The sequence below is a fragment of the Heteronotia binoei genome, chromosome 13, assembly GCF_032191835.1.
Source record: "Heteronotia binoei isolate CCM8104 ecotype False Entrance Well chromosome 13, APGP_CSIRO_Hbin_v1, whole genome shotgun sequence".
Classification (NCBI taxonomy): domain Eukaryota; kingdom Metazoa; phylum Chordata; class Lepidosauria; order Squamata; family Gekkonidae; genus Heteronotia; species Heteronotia binoei.
In genome coordinates, this window is record NC_083235.1 from 66,483,285 (window position 1) to 66,498,232 (window position 14,948).

At 49.9% G+C, this 14,948-nt stretch overlaps 2 protein-coding genes across 4 annotated transcripts in view; one reads left to right on the plus strand and one right to left on the minus strand.

The window, feature by feature from the left end:
- The window catches only part of TMEM104 (transmembrane protein 104), a 495,754-nt gene that overhangs the window by 435,314 nt on the left and 45,492 nt on the right, over positions 1-14,948 (plus strand). The window lies entirely within an intron of this gene.
- FDXR (ferredoxin reductase) overlaps positions 1-14,948 on the minus strand; it is a 51,315-nt gene that overhangs the window by 11,916 nt on the left and 24,451 nt on the right. The window contains exons 6-10 of one of the 2 annotated variants that reach the window (XM_060251929.1): positions 13,520-13,621; positions 9,367-9,474; positions 8,260-8,344; positions 1,675-1,874; positions 864-1,035 (exon numbers count right to left, since the gene is read on the minus strand). In XM_060251929.1, coding sequence (XP_060107912.1) covers positions 864-1,035; positions 1,675-1,874; positions 8,260-8,344; positions 9,367-9,474; positions 13,520-13,621 — 667 coding nt within the window. The remainder of the gene's footprint in view (positions 1-863; positions 1,036-1,674; positions 1,875-8,259; positions 8,345-9,366; positions 9,475-13,519; positions 13,622-14,948) is intronic. The other variant, XM_060251930.1, reaches the window with a different exon arrangement.

A 14,948-nucleotide genomic window follows, 5' to 3' on the forward strand; every position in this document is an offset into this window, starting at 1 on the left:
GTGAGGTGGGTGGGGCTGGAGAGGGCTCTCCCAGCAGCTGCCCTTTCAAGGACAGAGCCTCAGAGCGGCCTACAATCTCCTTTCCCTTCCTCCCCCACAACAGACACCCTGTGAGGTGGGTGGGGCTGAGAGGACTCTCACAGCAGCTGCCCTTTCAAGGACAGAGCCTCAGAGCGGCCTACAATCTCCTTTCCCTTCCTCCCCCACAACAGACACCCTGTGAGGTGGGTGGGGCTGGAGAGGGCTCTCCCAGCAGCTGCCCTTTCAAGGACAGAGCCTCAGAGCGGCCTACAATCTCCTTTCCCTTCCTCCCCCACAACAGACACCCTGTGAGGTGGGTGGGGCTGGAGAGGGCTCTCACAACAGCTGTCCTTTCAAGGACAGAGCCTCAGAGCGGCCTACAATCTCCTTTCCCTTCCTCCCCCACAACAGACACCCTATGAGGTCAGTGGGGCTGAGAGGGCTCTCACAACAGCTGTCCTTTCAAGGACAGAGCCTCAGAGCGGCCGACAATCTCCTTTCCCTTCCTCCCCCACAACAGACACCCTGTGAGGTAGATGAAGATATTGGATTTATATCCCGCCCTCCACTCCGAAGAGTCTCAGAGCGGCTCACAATCTCCTTTACCTTCCTCCCCCACAACAGGCACCCTGTGAGGTGGGTGGGGCTGGAGAGGGCTCTCACAGCAGCTGCCCTTTCAAGGACAACCTCTGCCAGAGCTATGGCTGACCCAAGGCCATGCCAGCAGGTGCAAGTGGAGGAGTGGGGAATCAAACCCGGTTCTTCCAGGTAAGAGTCCGCACACTTCACCACTACACCAAACTGGCTCTCCACATTACGCATGTGGCCCTAGCCATACTGACCTGGGGCGCCGAGGACTCTTCCCAAATTGTTTGGAATAATCCCTTGCTTGCAATCAAAGGGCACAGCTGGGTCAATCGAGAGGCTCCTGTAACCGATGCTGCTGAGGATCAGCCCACACAGCAGGTCCTCAACTTCTCCGGTGGGAACTGCCTTGGCTGTTTCTCCTGAACCCTGCATAGTCCAGGAGCAGAAACAAAGAAGGGAGGAGGACACAGTTAGGCAGGGCATCTGGCAATGCCAACACAGTCAACTGAAATCTTGGCCAGGGAATGGTAGCGCTGGGGACTCTGAACATGCATGGACCTTTCATCAGAGCCTAGACGGGAGACCACTCGCCCCAAGAGCCACATGCAACTGCTCCGAGCGCTCTGGAGGAGGAGCAGCTAAAACAATAATAAAGAAATAGCAAAATAATCCAACAGCAGAAGCAGCACCGCCTTCATTTTAGCTCCTTCACTTTCACGGCAGTCCTATCACCAGCACACGCTGGTGTCCTCTTATCACAGCTATCGATACCAAGAAGGAAAAAAGGGTTTTTCTTTTTCTTATCATTATGCAGAGAGTGGCTCCTTGGGGAGACATAGTGCCGGCTTGCTGAGAAGCTACCATTTTGGCTCACAGATCGCAGCCAGTTACACTGGCGGTTCTAATTAGACAGGGAGAATAAAGCTGTCTTTAGCTTAATGCTGAAGAGCTCCTGGGAGGAGGGATCTCCAAAACTGAAAGGCTACATTAAAGCTCCAGACAGTCAGACAGCAGAGGGAAGGGGAGGAAAGCTTTTTGGCACGGAGGCAACTTAGGGGCTCCTACTTTCAACCTGGTGACAGCCATTCGGATCCCTCTTGCACGCTTTCCATCAGTGGCAGGCAACACTTCTAGCGGGCTGCGCAAGAACTTCAGGCTCCACTCTCTAGAAGCTGACGCCCAATGACCAGCCACTTCCTCTCCAGGCTCTTCTAAAGCTGTTTTGGCCATCAGCTCAGTCAGCCGTCTCCTAGGTCTGGGAACATCTGAAAATTAAAAGAGCACTGCAGAAGAATGGAATGGGCCCACCAGATTGGAGCAGGGGGGGGGGGGGGAAGACAGATCTCGGCTCACACATACCGATAACGCTGAACAATTTTGTTGGGATTCTGAAAACCATCAGGATTTGAAAGGCACAGTCAAGTCAATGGTTCTGAAAGCCACTGAAAAACCCAGGAAAGGTCACAAGCCAGGGTAACCAAGACGGCTTCAGGATCTACTGCACTGGCTGATCCTCAGCAGCACTGGTTACAGGAGCCTCCCAAAAATGGTTTCAAGATGGGAAGAAATGTGACTGAAGTGCATCTAAATGTGAGAATCCTCCTTGAGTGACGGAGCTCATGACCGTGTCATTCAAAAGGTCGGAATAATTCTTTCCAGAAAAGAAGCCTCGACCGACTCCCTGATCCAACCACTCACTTCCCCTTTCACAAACACGCACAAGCTGCGATACGTCCGAAGATGGGCAAGGGCTGAGCTGAGATGGCAGGCCAAACTAACAAATCAAGCACTTCCTTACATTGTGACAAACGCTGATGAAGGAGAGTGGTTCCTCATTAATCAGATACTTGCTCCCCTTCCCCAATCCTACACACTCATCCTAAAGTACAACCCCAGTGAGCGGCACCACCCAGAAGTACAACCCCAGTGAGGGGCACTTCATCCCAGGAAAGACGACTGGCACAGATGCATCCTTCAGCTACCAACTGGACAATGAGCCAATATAATCTGGGAAGACCCACTTTGTTGGGGGTGGAGACATGGCTCAGGGGCGAAGTATCTGCTTTGCATGCAGCAGGTCTCTGGTAGGGATGGGCATGAACTGGGAGAATGCTTTTCGGTTCAACTAAACCAAACTGAAGCAGTTCACGGCTTCACAAACCCCATTGAAAAGGACTGCAACCCCTTTAATCAGGGTTTGCAGAAAGCTGAAAAAACAGCCCAGCTGTTTTTGGGCTGTCTTCTGCAGCCCCTTTAAAGGAACTGCACAAGACAGCCCAAGCAACTGTGCAGCGGGGAGCACCTCCGCGCTATGCAGGTGTCTTCTGCAGAAAGCGGGGATTTAAAAGAACTGAACCACCACAAATCACAGCTCTAAAAGTTTGTCGAAGTTTATGAGGATAGACCTGTCATGAGCTTCTGTTTGCACCCCCCAAATAGGGCAATATTCGTGACTAATTTTGCTTCGTGGTTTGGTTCATGCCCGTCTCTAGTCTCTGGTACATCCCTCTGCATCTCCAGTAGATCAGACAGTACATCATCTGAAAGATCTCTACCTGACACCCTGGAGATGAGTCAGAATAGAAAATACTTACCTTGACAAGACTCCTACAATCTAAGTCAGTATAAGACAGCATCATGTATTTGCTAAAACTATTTCTATTGGAGAGCCAGTTTGGTGTAGTGGTTAAGTGCGCGGACTCTTATCTGGGAGAACCGGGTTTGATTCCCCACTCCTCCACTTGCACCTGCTGGCATGGCTTGGGTCAGCCATAGCTCTGGCAGAGGTTGTCCTTGAAAGGGCAGCTGCTGTGAGAGCCCTCTCCAGCCCCACCCACCTCACAGGGTGTCTGTTGTGGGGGAGGAAGGGAAAGGAAAGTGTGAGCCGCTCTGAGACTCTTCGGAGTGGAGGGCGGGATATAAATCCAATATCTTCTTCTACCTCACAGGGTGTCTGTTGTGGGGGAGGAAGGGAAAGGAGATTGTGAGCCGCTCTGAGACTCTTCGGAGTGGAGGGCGGGATATAAATCCAATATCTTCATCTACCTCACATGGTGTCTGTTGTGGGGGAGGAAGGGAAAGGAGATTGTGAGCCACTCTGAGACTCTTCGGAGTGGAGGGCGGGATATAAATCCAATATCTTCATCTACCTCACACGGTGTCTGTTGTGGGGGAGGAAGGGAAAGGAGATTGTGAGCCGCTCTGAGACTCTTTGGAGTGGAGGGCGGGATATAAATCCAATATCTTCATCTACCTCACAGGGTGTCTGTTGTGGGGGAGGAAGGGAAAGGAGATTGTGAGCCGCTCTGAGACTCTTCGGAGTGGAGGGCGGAAGATAAATCCAATATCTTCATCTACCTCACACGGTGTCTGTTGTGGGGGAGGAAGGGAAAGGAGATTGTGAGCCGCTCTGAGACTCTTCGGAGTGGAGGGCGGGATATAAATCCAATATCTTCATCTACCTCACACGGTGTCTGTTGTGGGGGAGGAAGGGAAAGGAGATTGTGAGCCGCTCTGAGACTCTTTGGAGTGGAGGGCGGGATATAAATCCAATATCTTCATCTACCTCACAGGGTGTCTGTTGTGGGGGAGGAAGGGAAAGGAGATTGTGAGCCGCTCTGAGACTCTTCGGAGTGGAGGGCGGAAGATAAATCCAATATCTTCATCTACCTCACACGGTGTCTGTTGTGGGGGAGGAAGGGAAAGGAGATTGTGAGCCGCTCTGAGACTCTTCGGAGTGGAGGGCGGGATATAAATCCAATATCTTCATCTACCTCACACGGTGTCTGTTGTGGGGGAGGAAGGGAAAGGAGATTGTGAGCCACTCTGAGACTCTTTGGAGTGGAGGGCGGGATATAAATCCAATATCTTCATCTACCTCGCAGGGTGTCTGTTGTGGGGGAGGAAGGGAAAGGAGATTGTGAGCCGCTCTGAGACTCTTCAGAGTGGAGGGCGGGAGATAAATCCAATATCATCTTCTTCTTCTTCTTCTAATGTTAAGAAGAGAAATCCTGCAGTGCTGAATTTTTAAGCTGGCCGAGTTAACCCTACTCTGTCGTCGGCTCAGGCCTTGCAGAGTGCTTTTTTCTGGAGTTTGAAATGATCCCCAAATCCCGTCAGAGCAGCTGTATCGATGCTTTATACACCAGATGAGATAAAGCAGCAGTCTAAACATAGTCTTTATTTATTTTCCCTTAGAACGGTTAACCTTGCCGTCTCGTCCACTTAGCATCATAAAAACCCGCCTCTGAGCACACGGCAACTCTATTGTCACAAATCCCTCCGCTCACTTGCTCTGACTCCCCGGCCCCCTCCAAAAAAAAGAAAGAAAATTCAGCACTCTGCAATCAGGATATCCAGGGAGCAGCCCCTAGGAAAGGGCAGCCGCACTCCTGCTGTCTGGAGCAGCCTCTGCGAGTCTCTGGCCCTCGGCCATCTCAAGGTTAGACAGCTGCTGCTGTGGCTCATTGCCCTGTGGAGCACTACAGCTCATCCCAACAGCATGCGGCGAGCCAGTCAGTTTATTAGCAGAGATTGTCCATCAGAAACAAAGGCAAAGTACAGTGGGATGTTCAGCTTGTTAATAGTACCGTGAACTAAACCTCTTCCCATTCTAGGTATAGCTGTATCATGGCCAAGTTGAACATATGAGCATATGAAGCTGCCTTATACTGAATCAGACCTTTAGTCCATCAAAGTCAGTATTGTCTACTCAGACTGGCAGTGGCTCTCCAGGGTCTCAAGCTGAGGTTTTTCACACCTATTTGCCTGGACCCTTTTTTGGAGATGCCGGGGATTGAACCTGGGACCTTCTGCTTCCCAAGCAGATGCTCTACCACTGAGCCACCGTCCCTCCATCTCCACCACCTACTGCCTGGACCCTTTTAGTTGGAGATGCCAGGGATTGAACCTGGGACGTTTTGCTTACCAAGCAGATGCTTACCACTGAGCCACCGTCCCTCCATCTCCATCACCTACTGCCTGGACCCTTTTTAGTTGGAGATGCCGAGATTGAATCTGGGACCTTCTGCTTCCCAAGCAGATGCTCTACCATTGAGCCACCATCCCTCCCCTGACCAGCAGTGGCTCTCCAGGGTCTCAAGCTGAGGTTTTTCACACCTATTTGCCTGGACCCTTTTTTAGTGGAGATGCCGGGGATTGAACCTGGGACCTTCTGCTTACCAAGCAGATGCTCTACCACTGAGCCACCGTCCCTCCCCTGCTCTCCAGGGTCTCAAGCTGAGGTTTTTTACACCTACTTGCCTGGACCCTTTTAGTTGGGAGATGCCAGGGATTGAACCTGGGACCTTCTGCTTACCAAGCAGATGCTCTACCACTGAGCCACCGTCCCTCCCCTGCTCTCCAGGGTCTCAAGCTGAGGTTTTTCACACCTATTTGCCTGGACCCTTTTAGTTGGGAGATGCCAGGGATTGAACCTGGGACCTTCTGCTTACCAAGCAGATGCTCTACCACTGAGCCACCGTCCCTCCTGCATATGAAGCTGCCTTCTACTGAATCAGACCCTTGGTCCATCAAAGTCAGTCTTGTCTACTCAGACTGGCAGCAGCTCTCCAGGATCTCAGGCTGAGGTTTTTCACACCTATTTGCCTGGACCCTTTTGAGTTGGAGATGCCGGGGATTGAACCTGGGACCTTCTGCTTCCCAAGCAGATGCTCTACCACTGAGCCACCGCCCCTCCCCTGCTCTCCAGGGTCTCAGGCTGTGGTTTTTCACACCTACTTGCCTGGACCCTTTTGAGTTGGAGATGCCGGGGATTGAACCTGGGACCTTCTGCTTACCAAGCAGATGCTCGACCATTGAGCCACCGTCCCTCCCCAAAGTTATGTATCATTTGGTGACTAAGGTGGGGGGAGAATTAGTGCAAGCTCTCCCAGGATTCTCTAGATGCTTTCCATCATCCTTAATCACAATCTATTTTTAAAAAACCCCGATCTACAAGGTAGCAAGCCAAACAATAATTAAGTATCAACAGGCTTCAGCCATCTAAACCAGTGAGGTATCCCAAGCTCCTACTTCCAAGGATAGGGGTAAGAATAAAAAGAGAGTCAGGCTAACCAAACCGGTGCTCCCCTGTCCCTTGTTGCCTGCTCATGCCCTGTACTTTCAATGGAACCACATTTCTCCCCAGGGCTCATTTTGTAGCAGGAGCTTCCCCTTGATGTAGCCAATCCTCCAAGAGCTTACAGTAGGCCCTGTAAGAGAGTTAGTCTGTTGTAGTGGTTAAGCACACAGACTCTTATCTGGGAGAACCGGGTTTGATTCCCCACTCCTCCACTTGCAGCGGCTGGAATGACCTTGGGTCAGCCATAGCTCTCGTAGGAGATGTCCTTGAAAGGGCAGCTGCTGTAAGAGCTCTCTCAGCCCCACTTGTTGTGGGGGAAGAAGATATAGGAGATTGTAAGCCACTCTGAGACTCTGATTCAGAGAGAAGGGCGGGCTATAAATCTACGGTCTTCTTGTTCTTCTCTTGGAGGATTGGCTACATCAGGAATGTGTGGCCTAATATGCAAAGGAGCTCCTGCTACAAAATGAGCCCCGCTTCTTCCCATCCCTTCATCCCTTCCCTGGAATCCAGCCTCAGGTGCCTCTTTCGAGGTAGCACCTTTGTCAATCGGATACAAGGAAGCAGCACAAGCCACGAGAGTACATGCCATCCCTTCCTCCCCACTGGTCTATGAAAATGCTGCTTGTCTCTATTGTTTAGTCTCCTATATCTTTTTGTCTTCGTATGTTAAACTGTGTACCAGCCTTGAGCGCAGTAAAGTGGTACAAATGAAATAGTTAATCAGTCTGATCCTTTAGCTACCAATCGTACATTTACCAGTTTGGTGTAGTGGTTAAGTGTGCGGACTCTTATCTGGGAGAACCGGGTTTGATTCCCCACTCCTCCACTTGCACCTGCTAGCATGGCCTTGGGTCAGCCACAGCTCTGGCAGAGGTTGTCCTTGAAAGGGCAGCTGCTGTGAGAGCCCTCTCAGCCCCACCCACCTCACAGGGTGTCTGTTGTGGGGGAGGAAGGGAAAGGAGATTGTGAGCCGCTCTGAGACTCTTCGGAGTGGAGGGCGGGATATAAATGTAATATCTTCATCTACCTCACAGGGTGTCTGTTGTGGGGGAGGAAGGTAAAGGAGATTGTGAGCCGCTCTGAGACTCTTCGGAGTGGAGGGCGGGATATAAATACAATATCTTCTTCTTCTTCTACCTCCTCTCGTGGCCTATTTGATAAAGCCTTCAGTTGCCTGACCAGGCTACCCAGTGACAATAGCAATTTTTCATATAGTTATCCCACCCCCAGCCTCTGACTTCTAATACAAACTACTCCAGGTTTCATGAACATAATGGAGGGAAATATTTTCTCCAATACAAGTTATGCCGCTTCAAAGACTTAAGTTTACTGCAGGGTCTCACACACACCTACACACCCGGGTCCCTGGAATATGCCCCTGAACGTGGGCAGAGTTTTCCAGAGTGCACTCCCCTTCTTAGCAAATGCAGGCAGCTCCCACATTTCTAGGATTAGATAAGGGGCTTTGGGGGTCAGGGAACAGCTTTGCAAAAGGGCTGAAAACCCAGGATTCCGGGGGGGTGGGGGGGGAGAAAAACCCCAATGAGCCACTGGTTAATCCTCACCTTTGGCAGCATCTCCAAGGCCTTTGAAATCTGCAGGATCCAGAAAAGGCCTGGCACTAGGAAGGTTGATTATCTCCCGCAGCTCCTGAGGTTTTCAAAAAGAGACATATCACACTTTCCTGCTTCATACATGCGCATTTCATACATGGCTGTTCTTTTGACAGCCAACATGAGACAAACTGCTTGGTTTGGACTTGGAAAGCCCAGGCACAAATATCAAAAAGGGCCGTTTGCTTGCCTTTTTTTAAAAAAAATTAAAATTTAAGTAAAATAATCCAACGAATGTCATTCTGAATGATGGCACATCCAGATGTCAGACTTTCCACGCTCTCGATTTGGCACTTGTCTACAAAACTGAAAAGCAGTCTTTCCTACAAATTCATGGCAAGGGGAATATTTTCAGCTACAAGGAAGGTCAAGCATGTCAACACAGTTGAACATATATATGAACATATGAAGCTGCCTTATACTGAATCAGACCCTGGGTCCATCCAAGACAGTATTGTCTTCTCAGACTGGCAGAGGCTCTCCAGGGTATCAAGCTGAGGTTTTTCACACCTATTTGCCTGGACCCTTTTTAGTTGGAGATGCCGGGGATTGAACCTGGGACCTTCTGCTTACCAAGCAGATGCTCTACCACTGAGCCACCATCCCTCCCCATGAACATATGAAGCTGCCTTATACTGAATCAGACCCTCGGTCCATCCAAATCAGTACTGTCTACTCAGACTGGCAGCGGCTCTCCAGGGTCTCAAGCTGAGGTTTTTCACACCTATTTGCCTGGACCCTTTTTGGGAGATGCCAGGGATTGAACCTGGGAGCTTCTGCTTCCCAAGCAGATGCTCTACCACTGAGCCACCATCCCTCCCCATGAACATATGAAGCTGTCTTCTACTCAATCAGACCTTTGGTCCATCAAAGTCAGTATTGTCTTCTCAGACTGGCAGCGGCTCTCCAGGGTCTGAAGCTGAGGTTTTTCACGCCTCTTTGCCTGGACCCTTTTTAGCTGGAGATGCCGGGGATTGAACCTGGGACCTTCTGCTTAGCAAGCAGATGCTCAGATGAGCCACAGACCCTCTCCTTTATATACCTTTATGGTTTTTATACCTTTATGGTGAAAGCCACCTGAAGGGGACCCCTCCTCCCCACAAGGCACACCCGCTTCACTTTGCTGTGGGCCAGGATTCCTAGCGAGTCTTCAGTGATATCAGTTTTCTAGGCAAAGGAAAGACAGGAAGACAGCGGATTAGACCAGGTAACGGGCAGGGAGTGGGATGGACAGGAGACATTCATATCCTAATCAGCCCTCCTGTTCACTTTAACCTTCACTGACAAAAATGTCCTTTATGCAGATATAGTGCTGCATCTATTGAAGACACCTACATGTCTTTTGGCCAATTGTATTTCCTTTTTGTATTACAACCTCTTGATTCATTTTCATTCAGTGATACCCTACGAAGAAAACAGTGCCAGGAGCTCTGTCTGGAAACTGCACATAGCCTTATATTTTGTACGCAGACGCAAACGCCACAAAAATACCTTTTCTCAGCTAGATGGCATGCCCACACGTAACCTATGGCTATCGTTTGCAAAATAATCAGAATGCAGGCCAATTCATGGCCAACCATGAAGCATTATGCAAGGGAAAAGATCTCCTATTTGACATCCCATACATAAAAGGAGAACGAGTCTAGAAAACAAGGAGAGTCTTCGAGCTTCAGAGCGTCCGTGTTTTGTACAGTTCGTTACATTCCTGTCCCAATCTCTGAATAATAATAATAATAATAATAAATTTATTTTTTTATCCTGCTCTCCCCCGCCAAAGGCAGGCTCAGGGCGGCTAACATGACACGGTACATACCACGATTACAGTAAAATACAATATTACTACAAACAACAATTAAAACAGATAAAATTACATTCACAAGTTAAGTTAAAATTAAATAGACAGTTAAACCATTGTGAATTATAAATTTCAGTGCTATAGTTCAAACTATATATAGGATGGCTAGATGTCATTTCCCGGGCTTCATCTTAATGCAAGCTGAAAGAGGGCAGTTTTGCAAGCCCTGCGAAACTGATTTAGATCTCGCAGGGCTCGCACCTCTTCTGGTAGTTGATTCCACCATTGGGGAGTCATTGTTGAGAAGGCCTGCTCCCGCGTTGATTTCAATCTAACCTCCCTTGGTCCAGGGACTTTTAAAAGATTTTGAGAACTAGATCTCAGTGCTCTCTGAGGAACATATGGGGAGAGGCGGTCCCTAAGGTAGGCAGGTCCTCGACCATATACAGCCCACAAACACCCACACGGGCCTGCATGACCTCTTATTGTCCACGTTTTGAAACAGAGTTCTGTGGCTTATCAAAAACTGTTGTCAGAATCTGATACAGAGGAAAGAAAGAAAAGGACAATCCCAGAGGCCGAACCTCTAGGGCTTCCAGCTCATTATTTCACGAGACTTCTTTCCTTTGGCGGCACTGCAAGGCAGTATCTATGAAACACAGAACAGACCTATCGGGCCCTTAAACGGCACTTTTGTGTGCCGTATAAAATGTCTGCAGCTCTTCCAATAGCACTGTGTTTTTTCCCCCTGTGTGATCTTCCTCAATTTTTTTTTTAATGTTCTAAGCCAGGGGTCCTCAAACTACGGCCCGCGGGCCAGATGCGGCCCGCTGAGGACGTTTATGCGGCCCGCCGGGTTATGGCAAAATCAGACCGGAAGTGACGTTTGACCTAAACTCGCGTTAGCAACGCACACTTCCGGCACTGGGCTGAGGCGGCGGAGACAGAGTGTGAGGCGATACCGAGGTGAGGTGAGTTCCCAGGCCGGGGTGTGTGGTGTAGGGAAGGGAGAGAGATGCAGAAGGCGGAGAACTGACGGCCCGCGGCCTTGTACAGTAACGGCAGTCTGGCTCTCCAACAGTCTGAGGGACAGTGAACTGGCCCCCTATTTAAAAAGTTTGAGGACCCCTGTTCTAAGCTGAGCACTATAGTGGTAGACCAATATAGCAATTCAGTGCTACAGCAGCACCACTGAGATACACTGAGATTGTGGTTGTTGTTACATGAGTACAGGAGGAGAGAAGTAGCTCGTTGGGCAGTGGGTGAGATTCTCTTGGCAACAAGTCACTTACCAGCCAATCACATCTGGGCAGTCACGGGCTGCAAGGATGGGTGAACACCAGGACGTTTGCTACAAACACCTCTAGCAACTTCTGTAGCACCAATCGCTGATGCCCTAAGCACCCACTGCCCAATGAACCACTTCTCTCCTCCCCTATCTATGTAACAACAGCCACAATCTTCATGCCTCTCAATGGTGCTCTTGTAGCACTGAAGAGTTATATTGGTCTGGTGCTATAGTGCTCAACTTAGAACATTAAAAAAAAAGTTTGAGAAAGATTGCATGGTGAGGGGGGGAAGCACGTTGCTACTGGAAGCGCTGCAGACATTTTAAACAGCACACTGCAATGACTCAGAAGCACAAAGAAGTGAAAATGGAAGAAAGCAGTTTACCTCAAGAATGGCTAATCCACTCTTTGCTAACCGGATGCAAGTGGCTTTGTATAAAAAGGTGAATAAAATCCGTTAGCAGCTGGTTGCTAAAATGGTTGTGTCTGAATTCTCACAAAAAAGCTGTTAGCAACCGACTGCCAAAACAGATTACAACAGCTGTCTGAAAGGGGCCGCTTTCATTCCCTGTCATTTCGCTATTTTACCAGTCACAGAATAGTTAGCAGACACTTACTGTCTCTTGTCCCTAATTGAACAAACTCCATTTTAGTCAGTACTTCATCACTGGATTTAGCCGATACAGTTAGAAAGGTCAGTTCCTGAAGTCGGTAAGGGGAGCAGATAAAACTAAAAGCTACTTCTAATTTCCCTAACACATATGCATGAAAGAATAATGGATGCTGCCCCCTTGTGTTGAATTTAGATATTGAACATGGTTGTTGCCACGTCCCACACAACCTAAAGGAGTCTGTAAAGTGGCAAAGCCAAAGCTCTCACCTTCCCCAATAAACACATTCTATTTGTTTTCAAAGATTTCAGGTTTTCACGGCTGGCATCATCATTAGGGTTTGTAGAATCTTTCGGGCTCAAGTGCCGTGTTCTACTGGAGAAAGTTTTTCTTCCAGACGTTTCGTTCTCAGCTGCGGAGAACATCCTCAGTGGCGTTGCAGCCGGAGCAGGCGCTCTGACCTTCTTGGCTGCTGTGCATTGAGTGAGGCCAGGGCTGCTGGAGAGCTGCTATTTCTAGGCTGGAGGTTGCCCTCTCACTACACCCCCTCCAGCCTAGAAATAGCAGCTCTCCAGCAGCCCTGGCCTCACTCAATGCACAGCAGCCAAGAAGGTCAGAACGCCTGCTCCGGCTGCAACGCCACTGAGGATGTTCTCCGCAGCTGAGAACGAAACATCTGGAAGAAAAACTTTCTCCAGTAGAACACGGCACTTGAGCCCGAAAGATTCTACAAACCCTAATCTATTTGTTTTGTTTTGCAATGGGCCTTTCTTCAGTTCATACGTGAGAAAAGCATAGACCTTCAAAACGATAAACTCCAGATTCACCAGGTCACAGGTGCTCTGTGAGAAGATGCCCAGTTACCCAACAGGGACCAAATGGGAAGAAAACAGCTCTGAAAATGCAGACTGCTTGGCCTTTGCTAAGGGGGGGAGAGAAAGAAGAGTCCGTCTCTCTAAAGAGAACCACAGATGAAAGCTTTTCTCTTCAGCTGCTGCAGGCCAATAAAAGCAAGAACTCAAGTATTTAGTGTGTTTAAAAAGCGGTAGAACATGAAGCAAAAATTATCTGTTTTGACAGTGACAGAGCATCAGTCCAAGCACCGTGGATTTAAGGAGAATGCTTCACTTCCAGCAGAGTCTCAGAAAATGAGAGAAGGGATTTTCTCACATCCCATTTCTTGCCTCCTTGGTAAAGCAGGGACTCGTATGGCGTGCACACAGTGATACATTGCCCTGATCCTATCTGTCCCTTCAATTACTCTCCCACCCACGCCCAACCCTTTAGGTGGCAGATGTCGGATTACCACCTTCCCACAGAGCTAAGCAGCAGGACAGCTCTTATCTGTGAGGCGAGAAGTCAAGAAGCTGGCTGCGGTCATGGCGCTGCGTTAATTAGAGATTCTGCCCAGCTCTACCTCTGTGAAAGAGTTCTTCTTTAATCTGCAGGGGATTTCAGAGAGTTTTACATATCTTACACATCCTTGAATTTTTACCTGTAATTTGTTCTTGACTCACCCTAAGAATTTCAAGAGGCGATAAGAGAATCCGCGCGACATCCAGGGCCACGTTCCCATGTCCGAGGACCACCGCTGTCTCACTGCTCAGGTCTGGCTTCAGCTATATGGGGAGAGAGATGCTTCACAACCACCACTCCAGCTAGCTCCCAGCCGACTGCAGGTGTTCCTACGTTTCTAATCAAGGCAACCCAACTTAGAATTGTTGATAAGTTTCTCGCACACCAAGAGGCCGGAAAGTTATGCCTCCGGGGCGACACTCAGGGCCAATTCAGAGCAGACTAGTTTTCCCACTGCGTGTCTCTTCTGTACAGTGAAATCAAATGTATGTGACAAATGCAAATGCCTGCTTTCCCGCATGTTCAGGCACAGGATACGCATGGCTTTCCTACAAAGTAGCAACATCCGTGTAGAAGTCATCTCATGGGAAGCATCCTTCAGTGATGCTCAAGGACATACTCCGATTTAACATACCGTATTTTTCGGACCATAAGACGCACCCCCCCCAAAAAAAAAGTGGGGGGGAAAGTGTGTGTGTCTTATGGAGTGAAGGTACCTTCCTCCGGGGGGGGGGGGGCGATCCGCTGCCTCCGCCTCTGATCCCGGCGCTTCCCCTGCGCCTGCCTGCCTGGCTCCAGCTTCTTCCAGCAAGCGCTGGGATCGCTCCACGCTGCCCCCACCGCAAACCCAGCGCTTCGCGAGCGCCGGCTGCGGAGGGGGCAGCGTGCTTCCTCCGTGCCTGCCTGCCTGGCTCCAGCTCTGATGCTTACAGCAAGCGCCAGGATCGCTCCCTCCGCCCTCCGATCCCGGCGCTTGCTTTAAGCATCAGAGCTGGAGCCAGGCAGGCAGGCACGGAGGAAGCACCCACCCCCTCCACAAACCCAGCGCTTCGCGAGCGCCGGCTGCGGAGGGGGCGGCGTGCTTTCTCCGTGCCTGTCTGCCTGGCTCCAGCTCTGACGCTTAAAGCAAGCGCTGGGATCGGAGGCGGAGGCAGCGGATCGCCCCCCAGGAGGAAGGTGCGTCCTATGGTCCGGAGCGCCTTATGGACCAAAAAATACGGTATATCGTATGGCCTCAAAGCCCAGGATGGACAGCCGTGGTCTCCACCTACAAAGCTCCCATTTTGGAGCCGTCACGCAGCAGCATATGTTATATATACACATTACATGCTGCCATCTCCCCCCAGGGAAACATCAGAGACTACTTTACATCTTTGTCCCCATCTACACACAGCAGGGGGGTTATGATATTCGTTCCTTGCTCAAGAAGATAGCGGCTGGGGCCGCAGCTCAAGCGGCGGGATTTCTGTTCCGCATGCAGTTTCAATTCCTGGAGCTCCAGCTAAAGGAGTCAGGTGATGTGGAAAGTCTCCATCAGAGTTCTGAAAAGCTGCTGCCAGTCAGAGTAGACAATGTTACCACTGGTAGAGC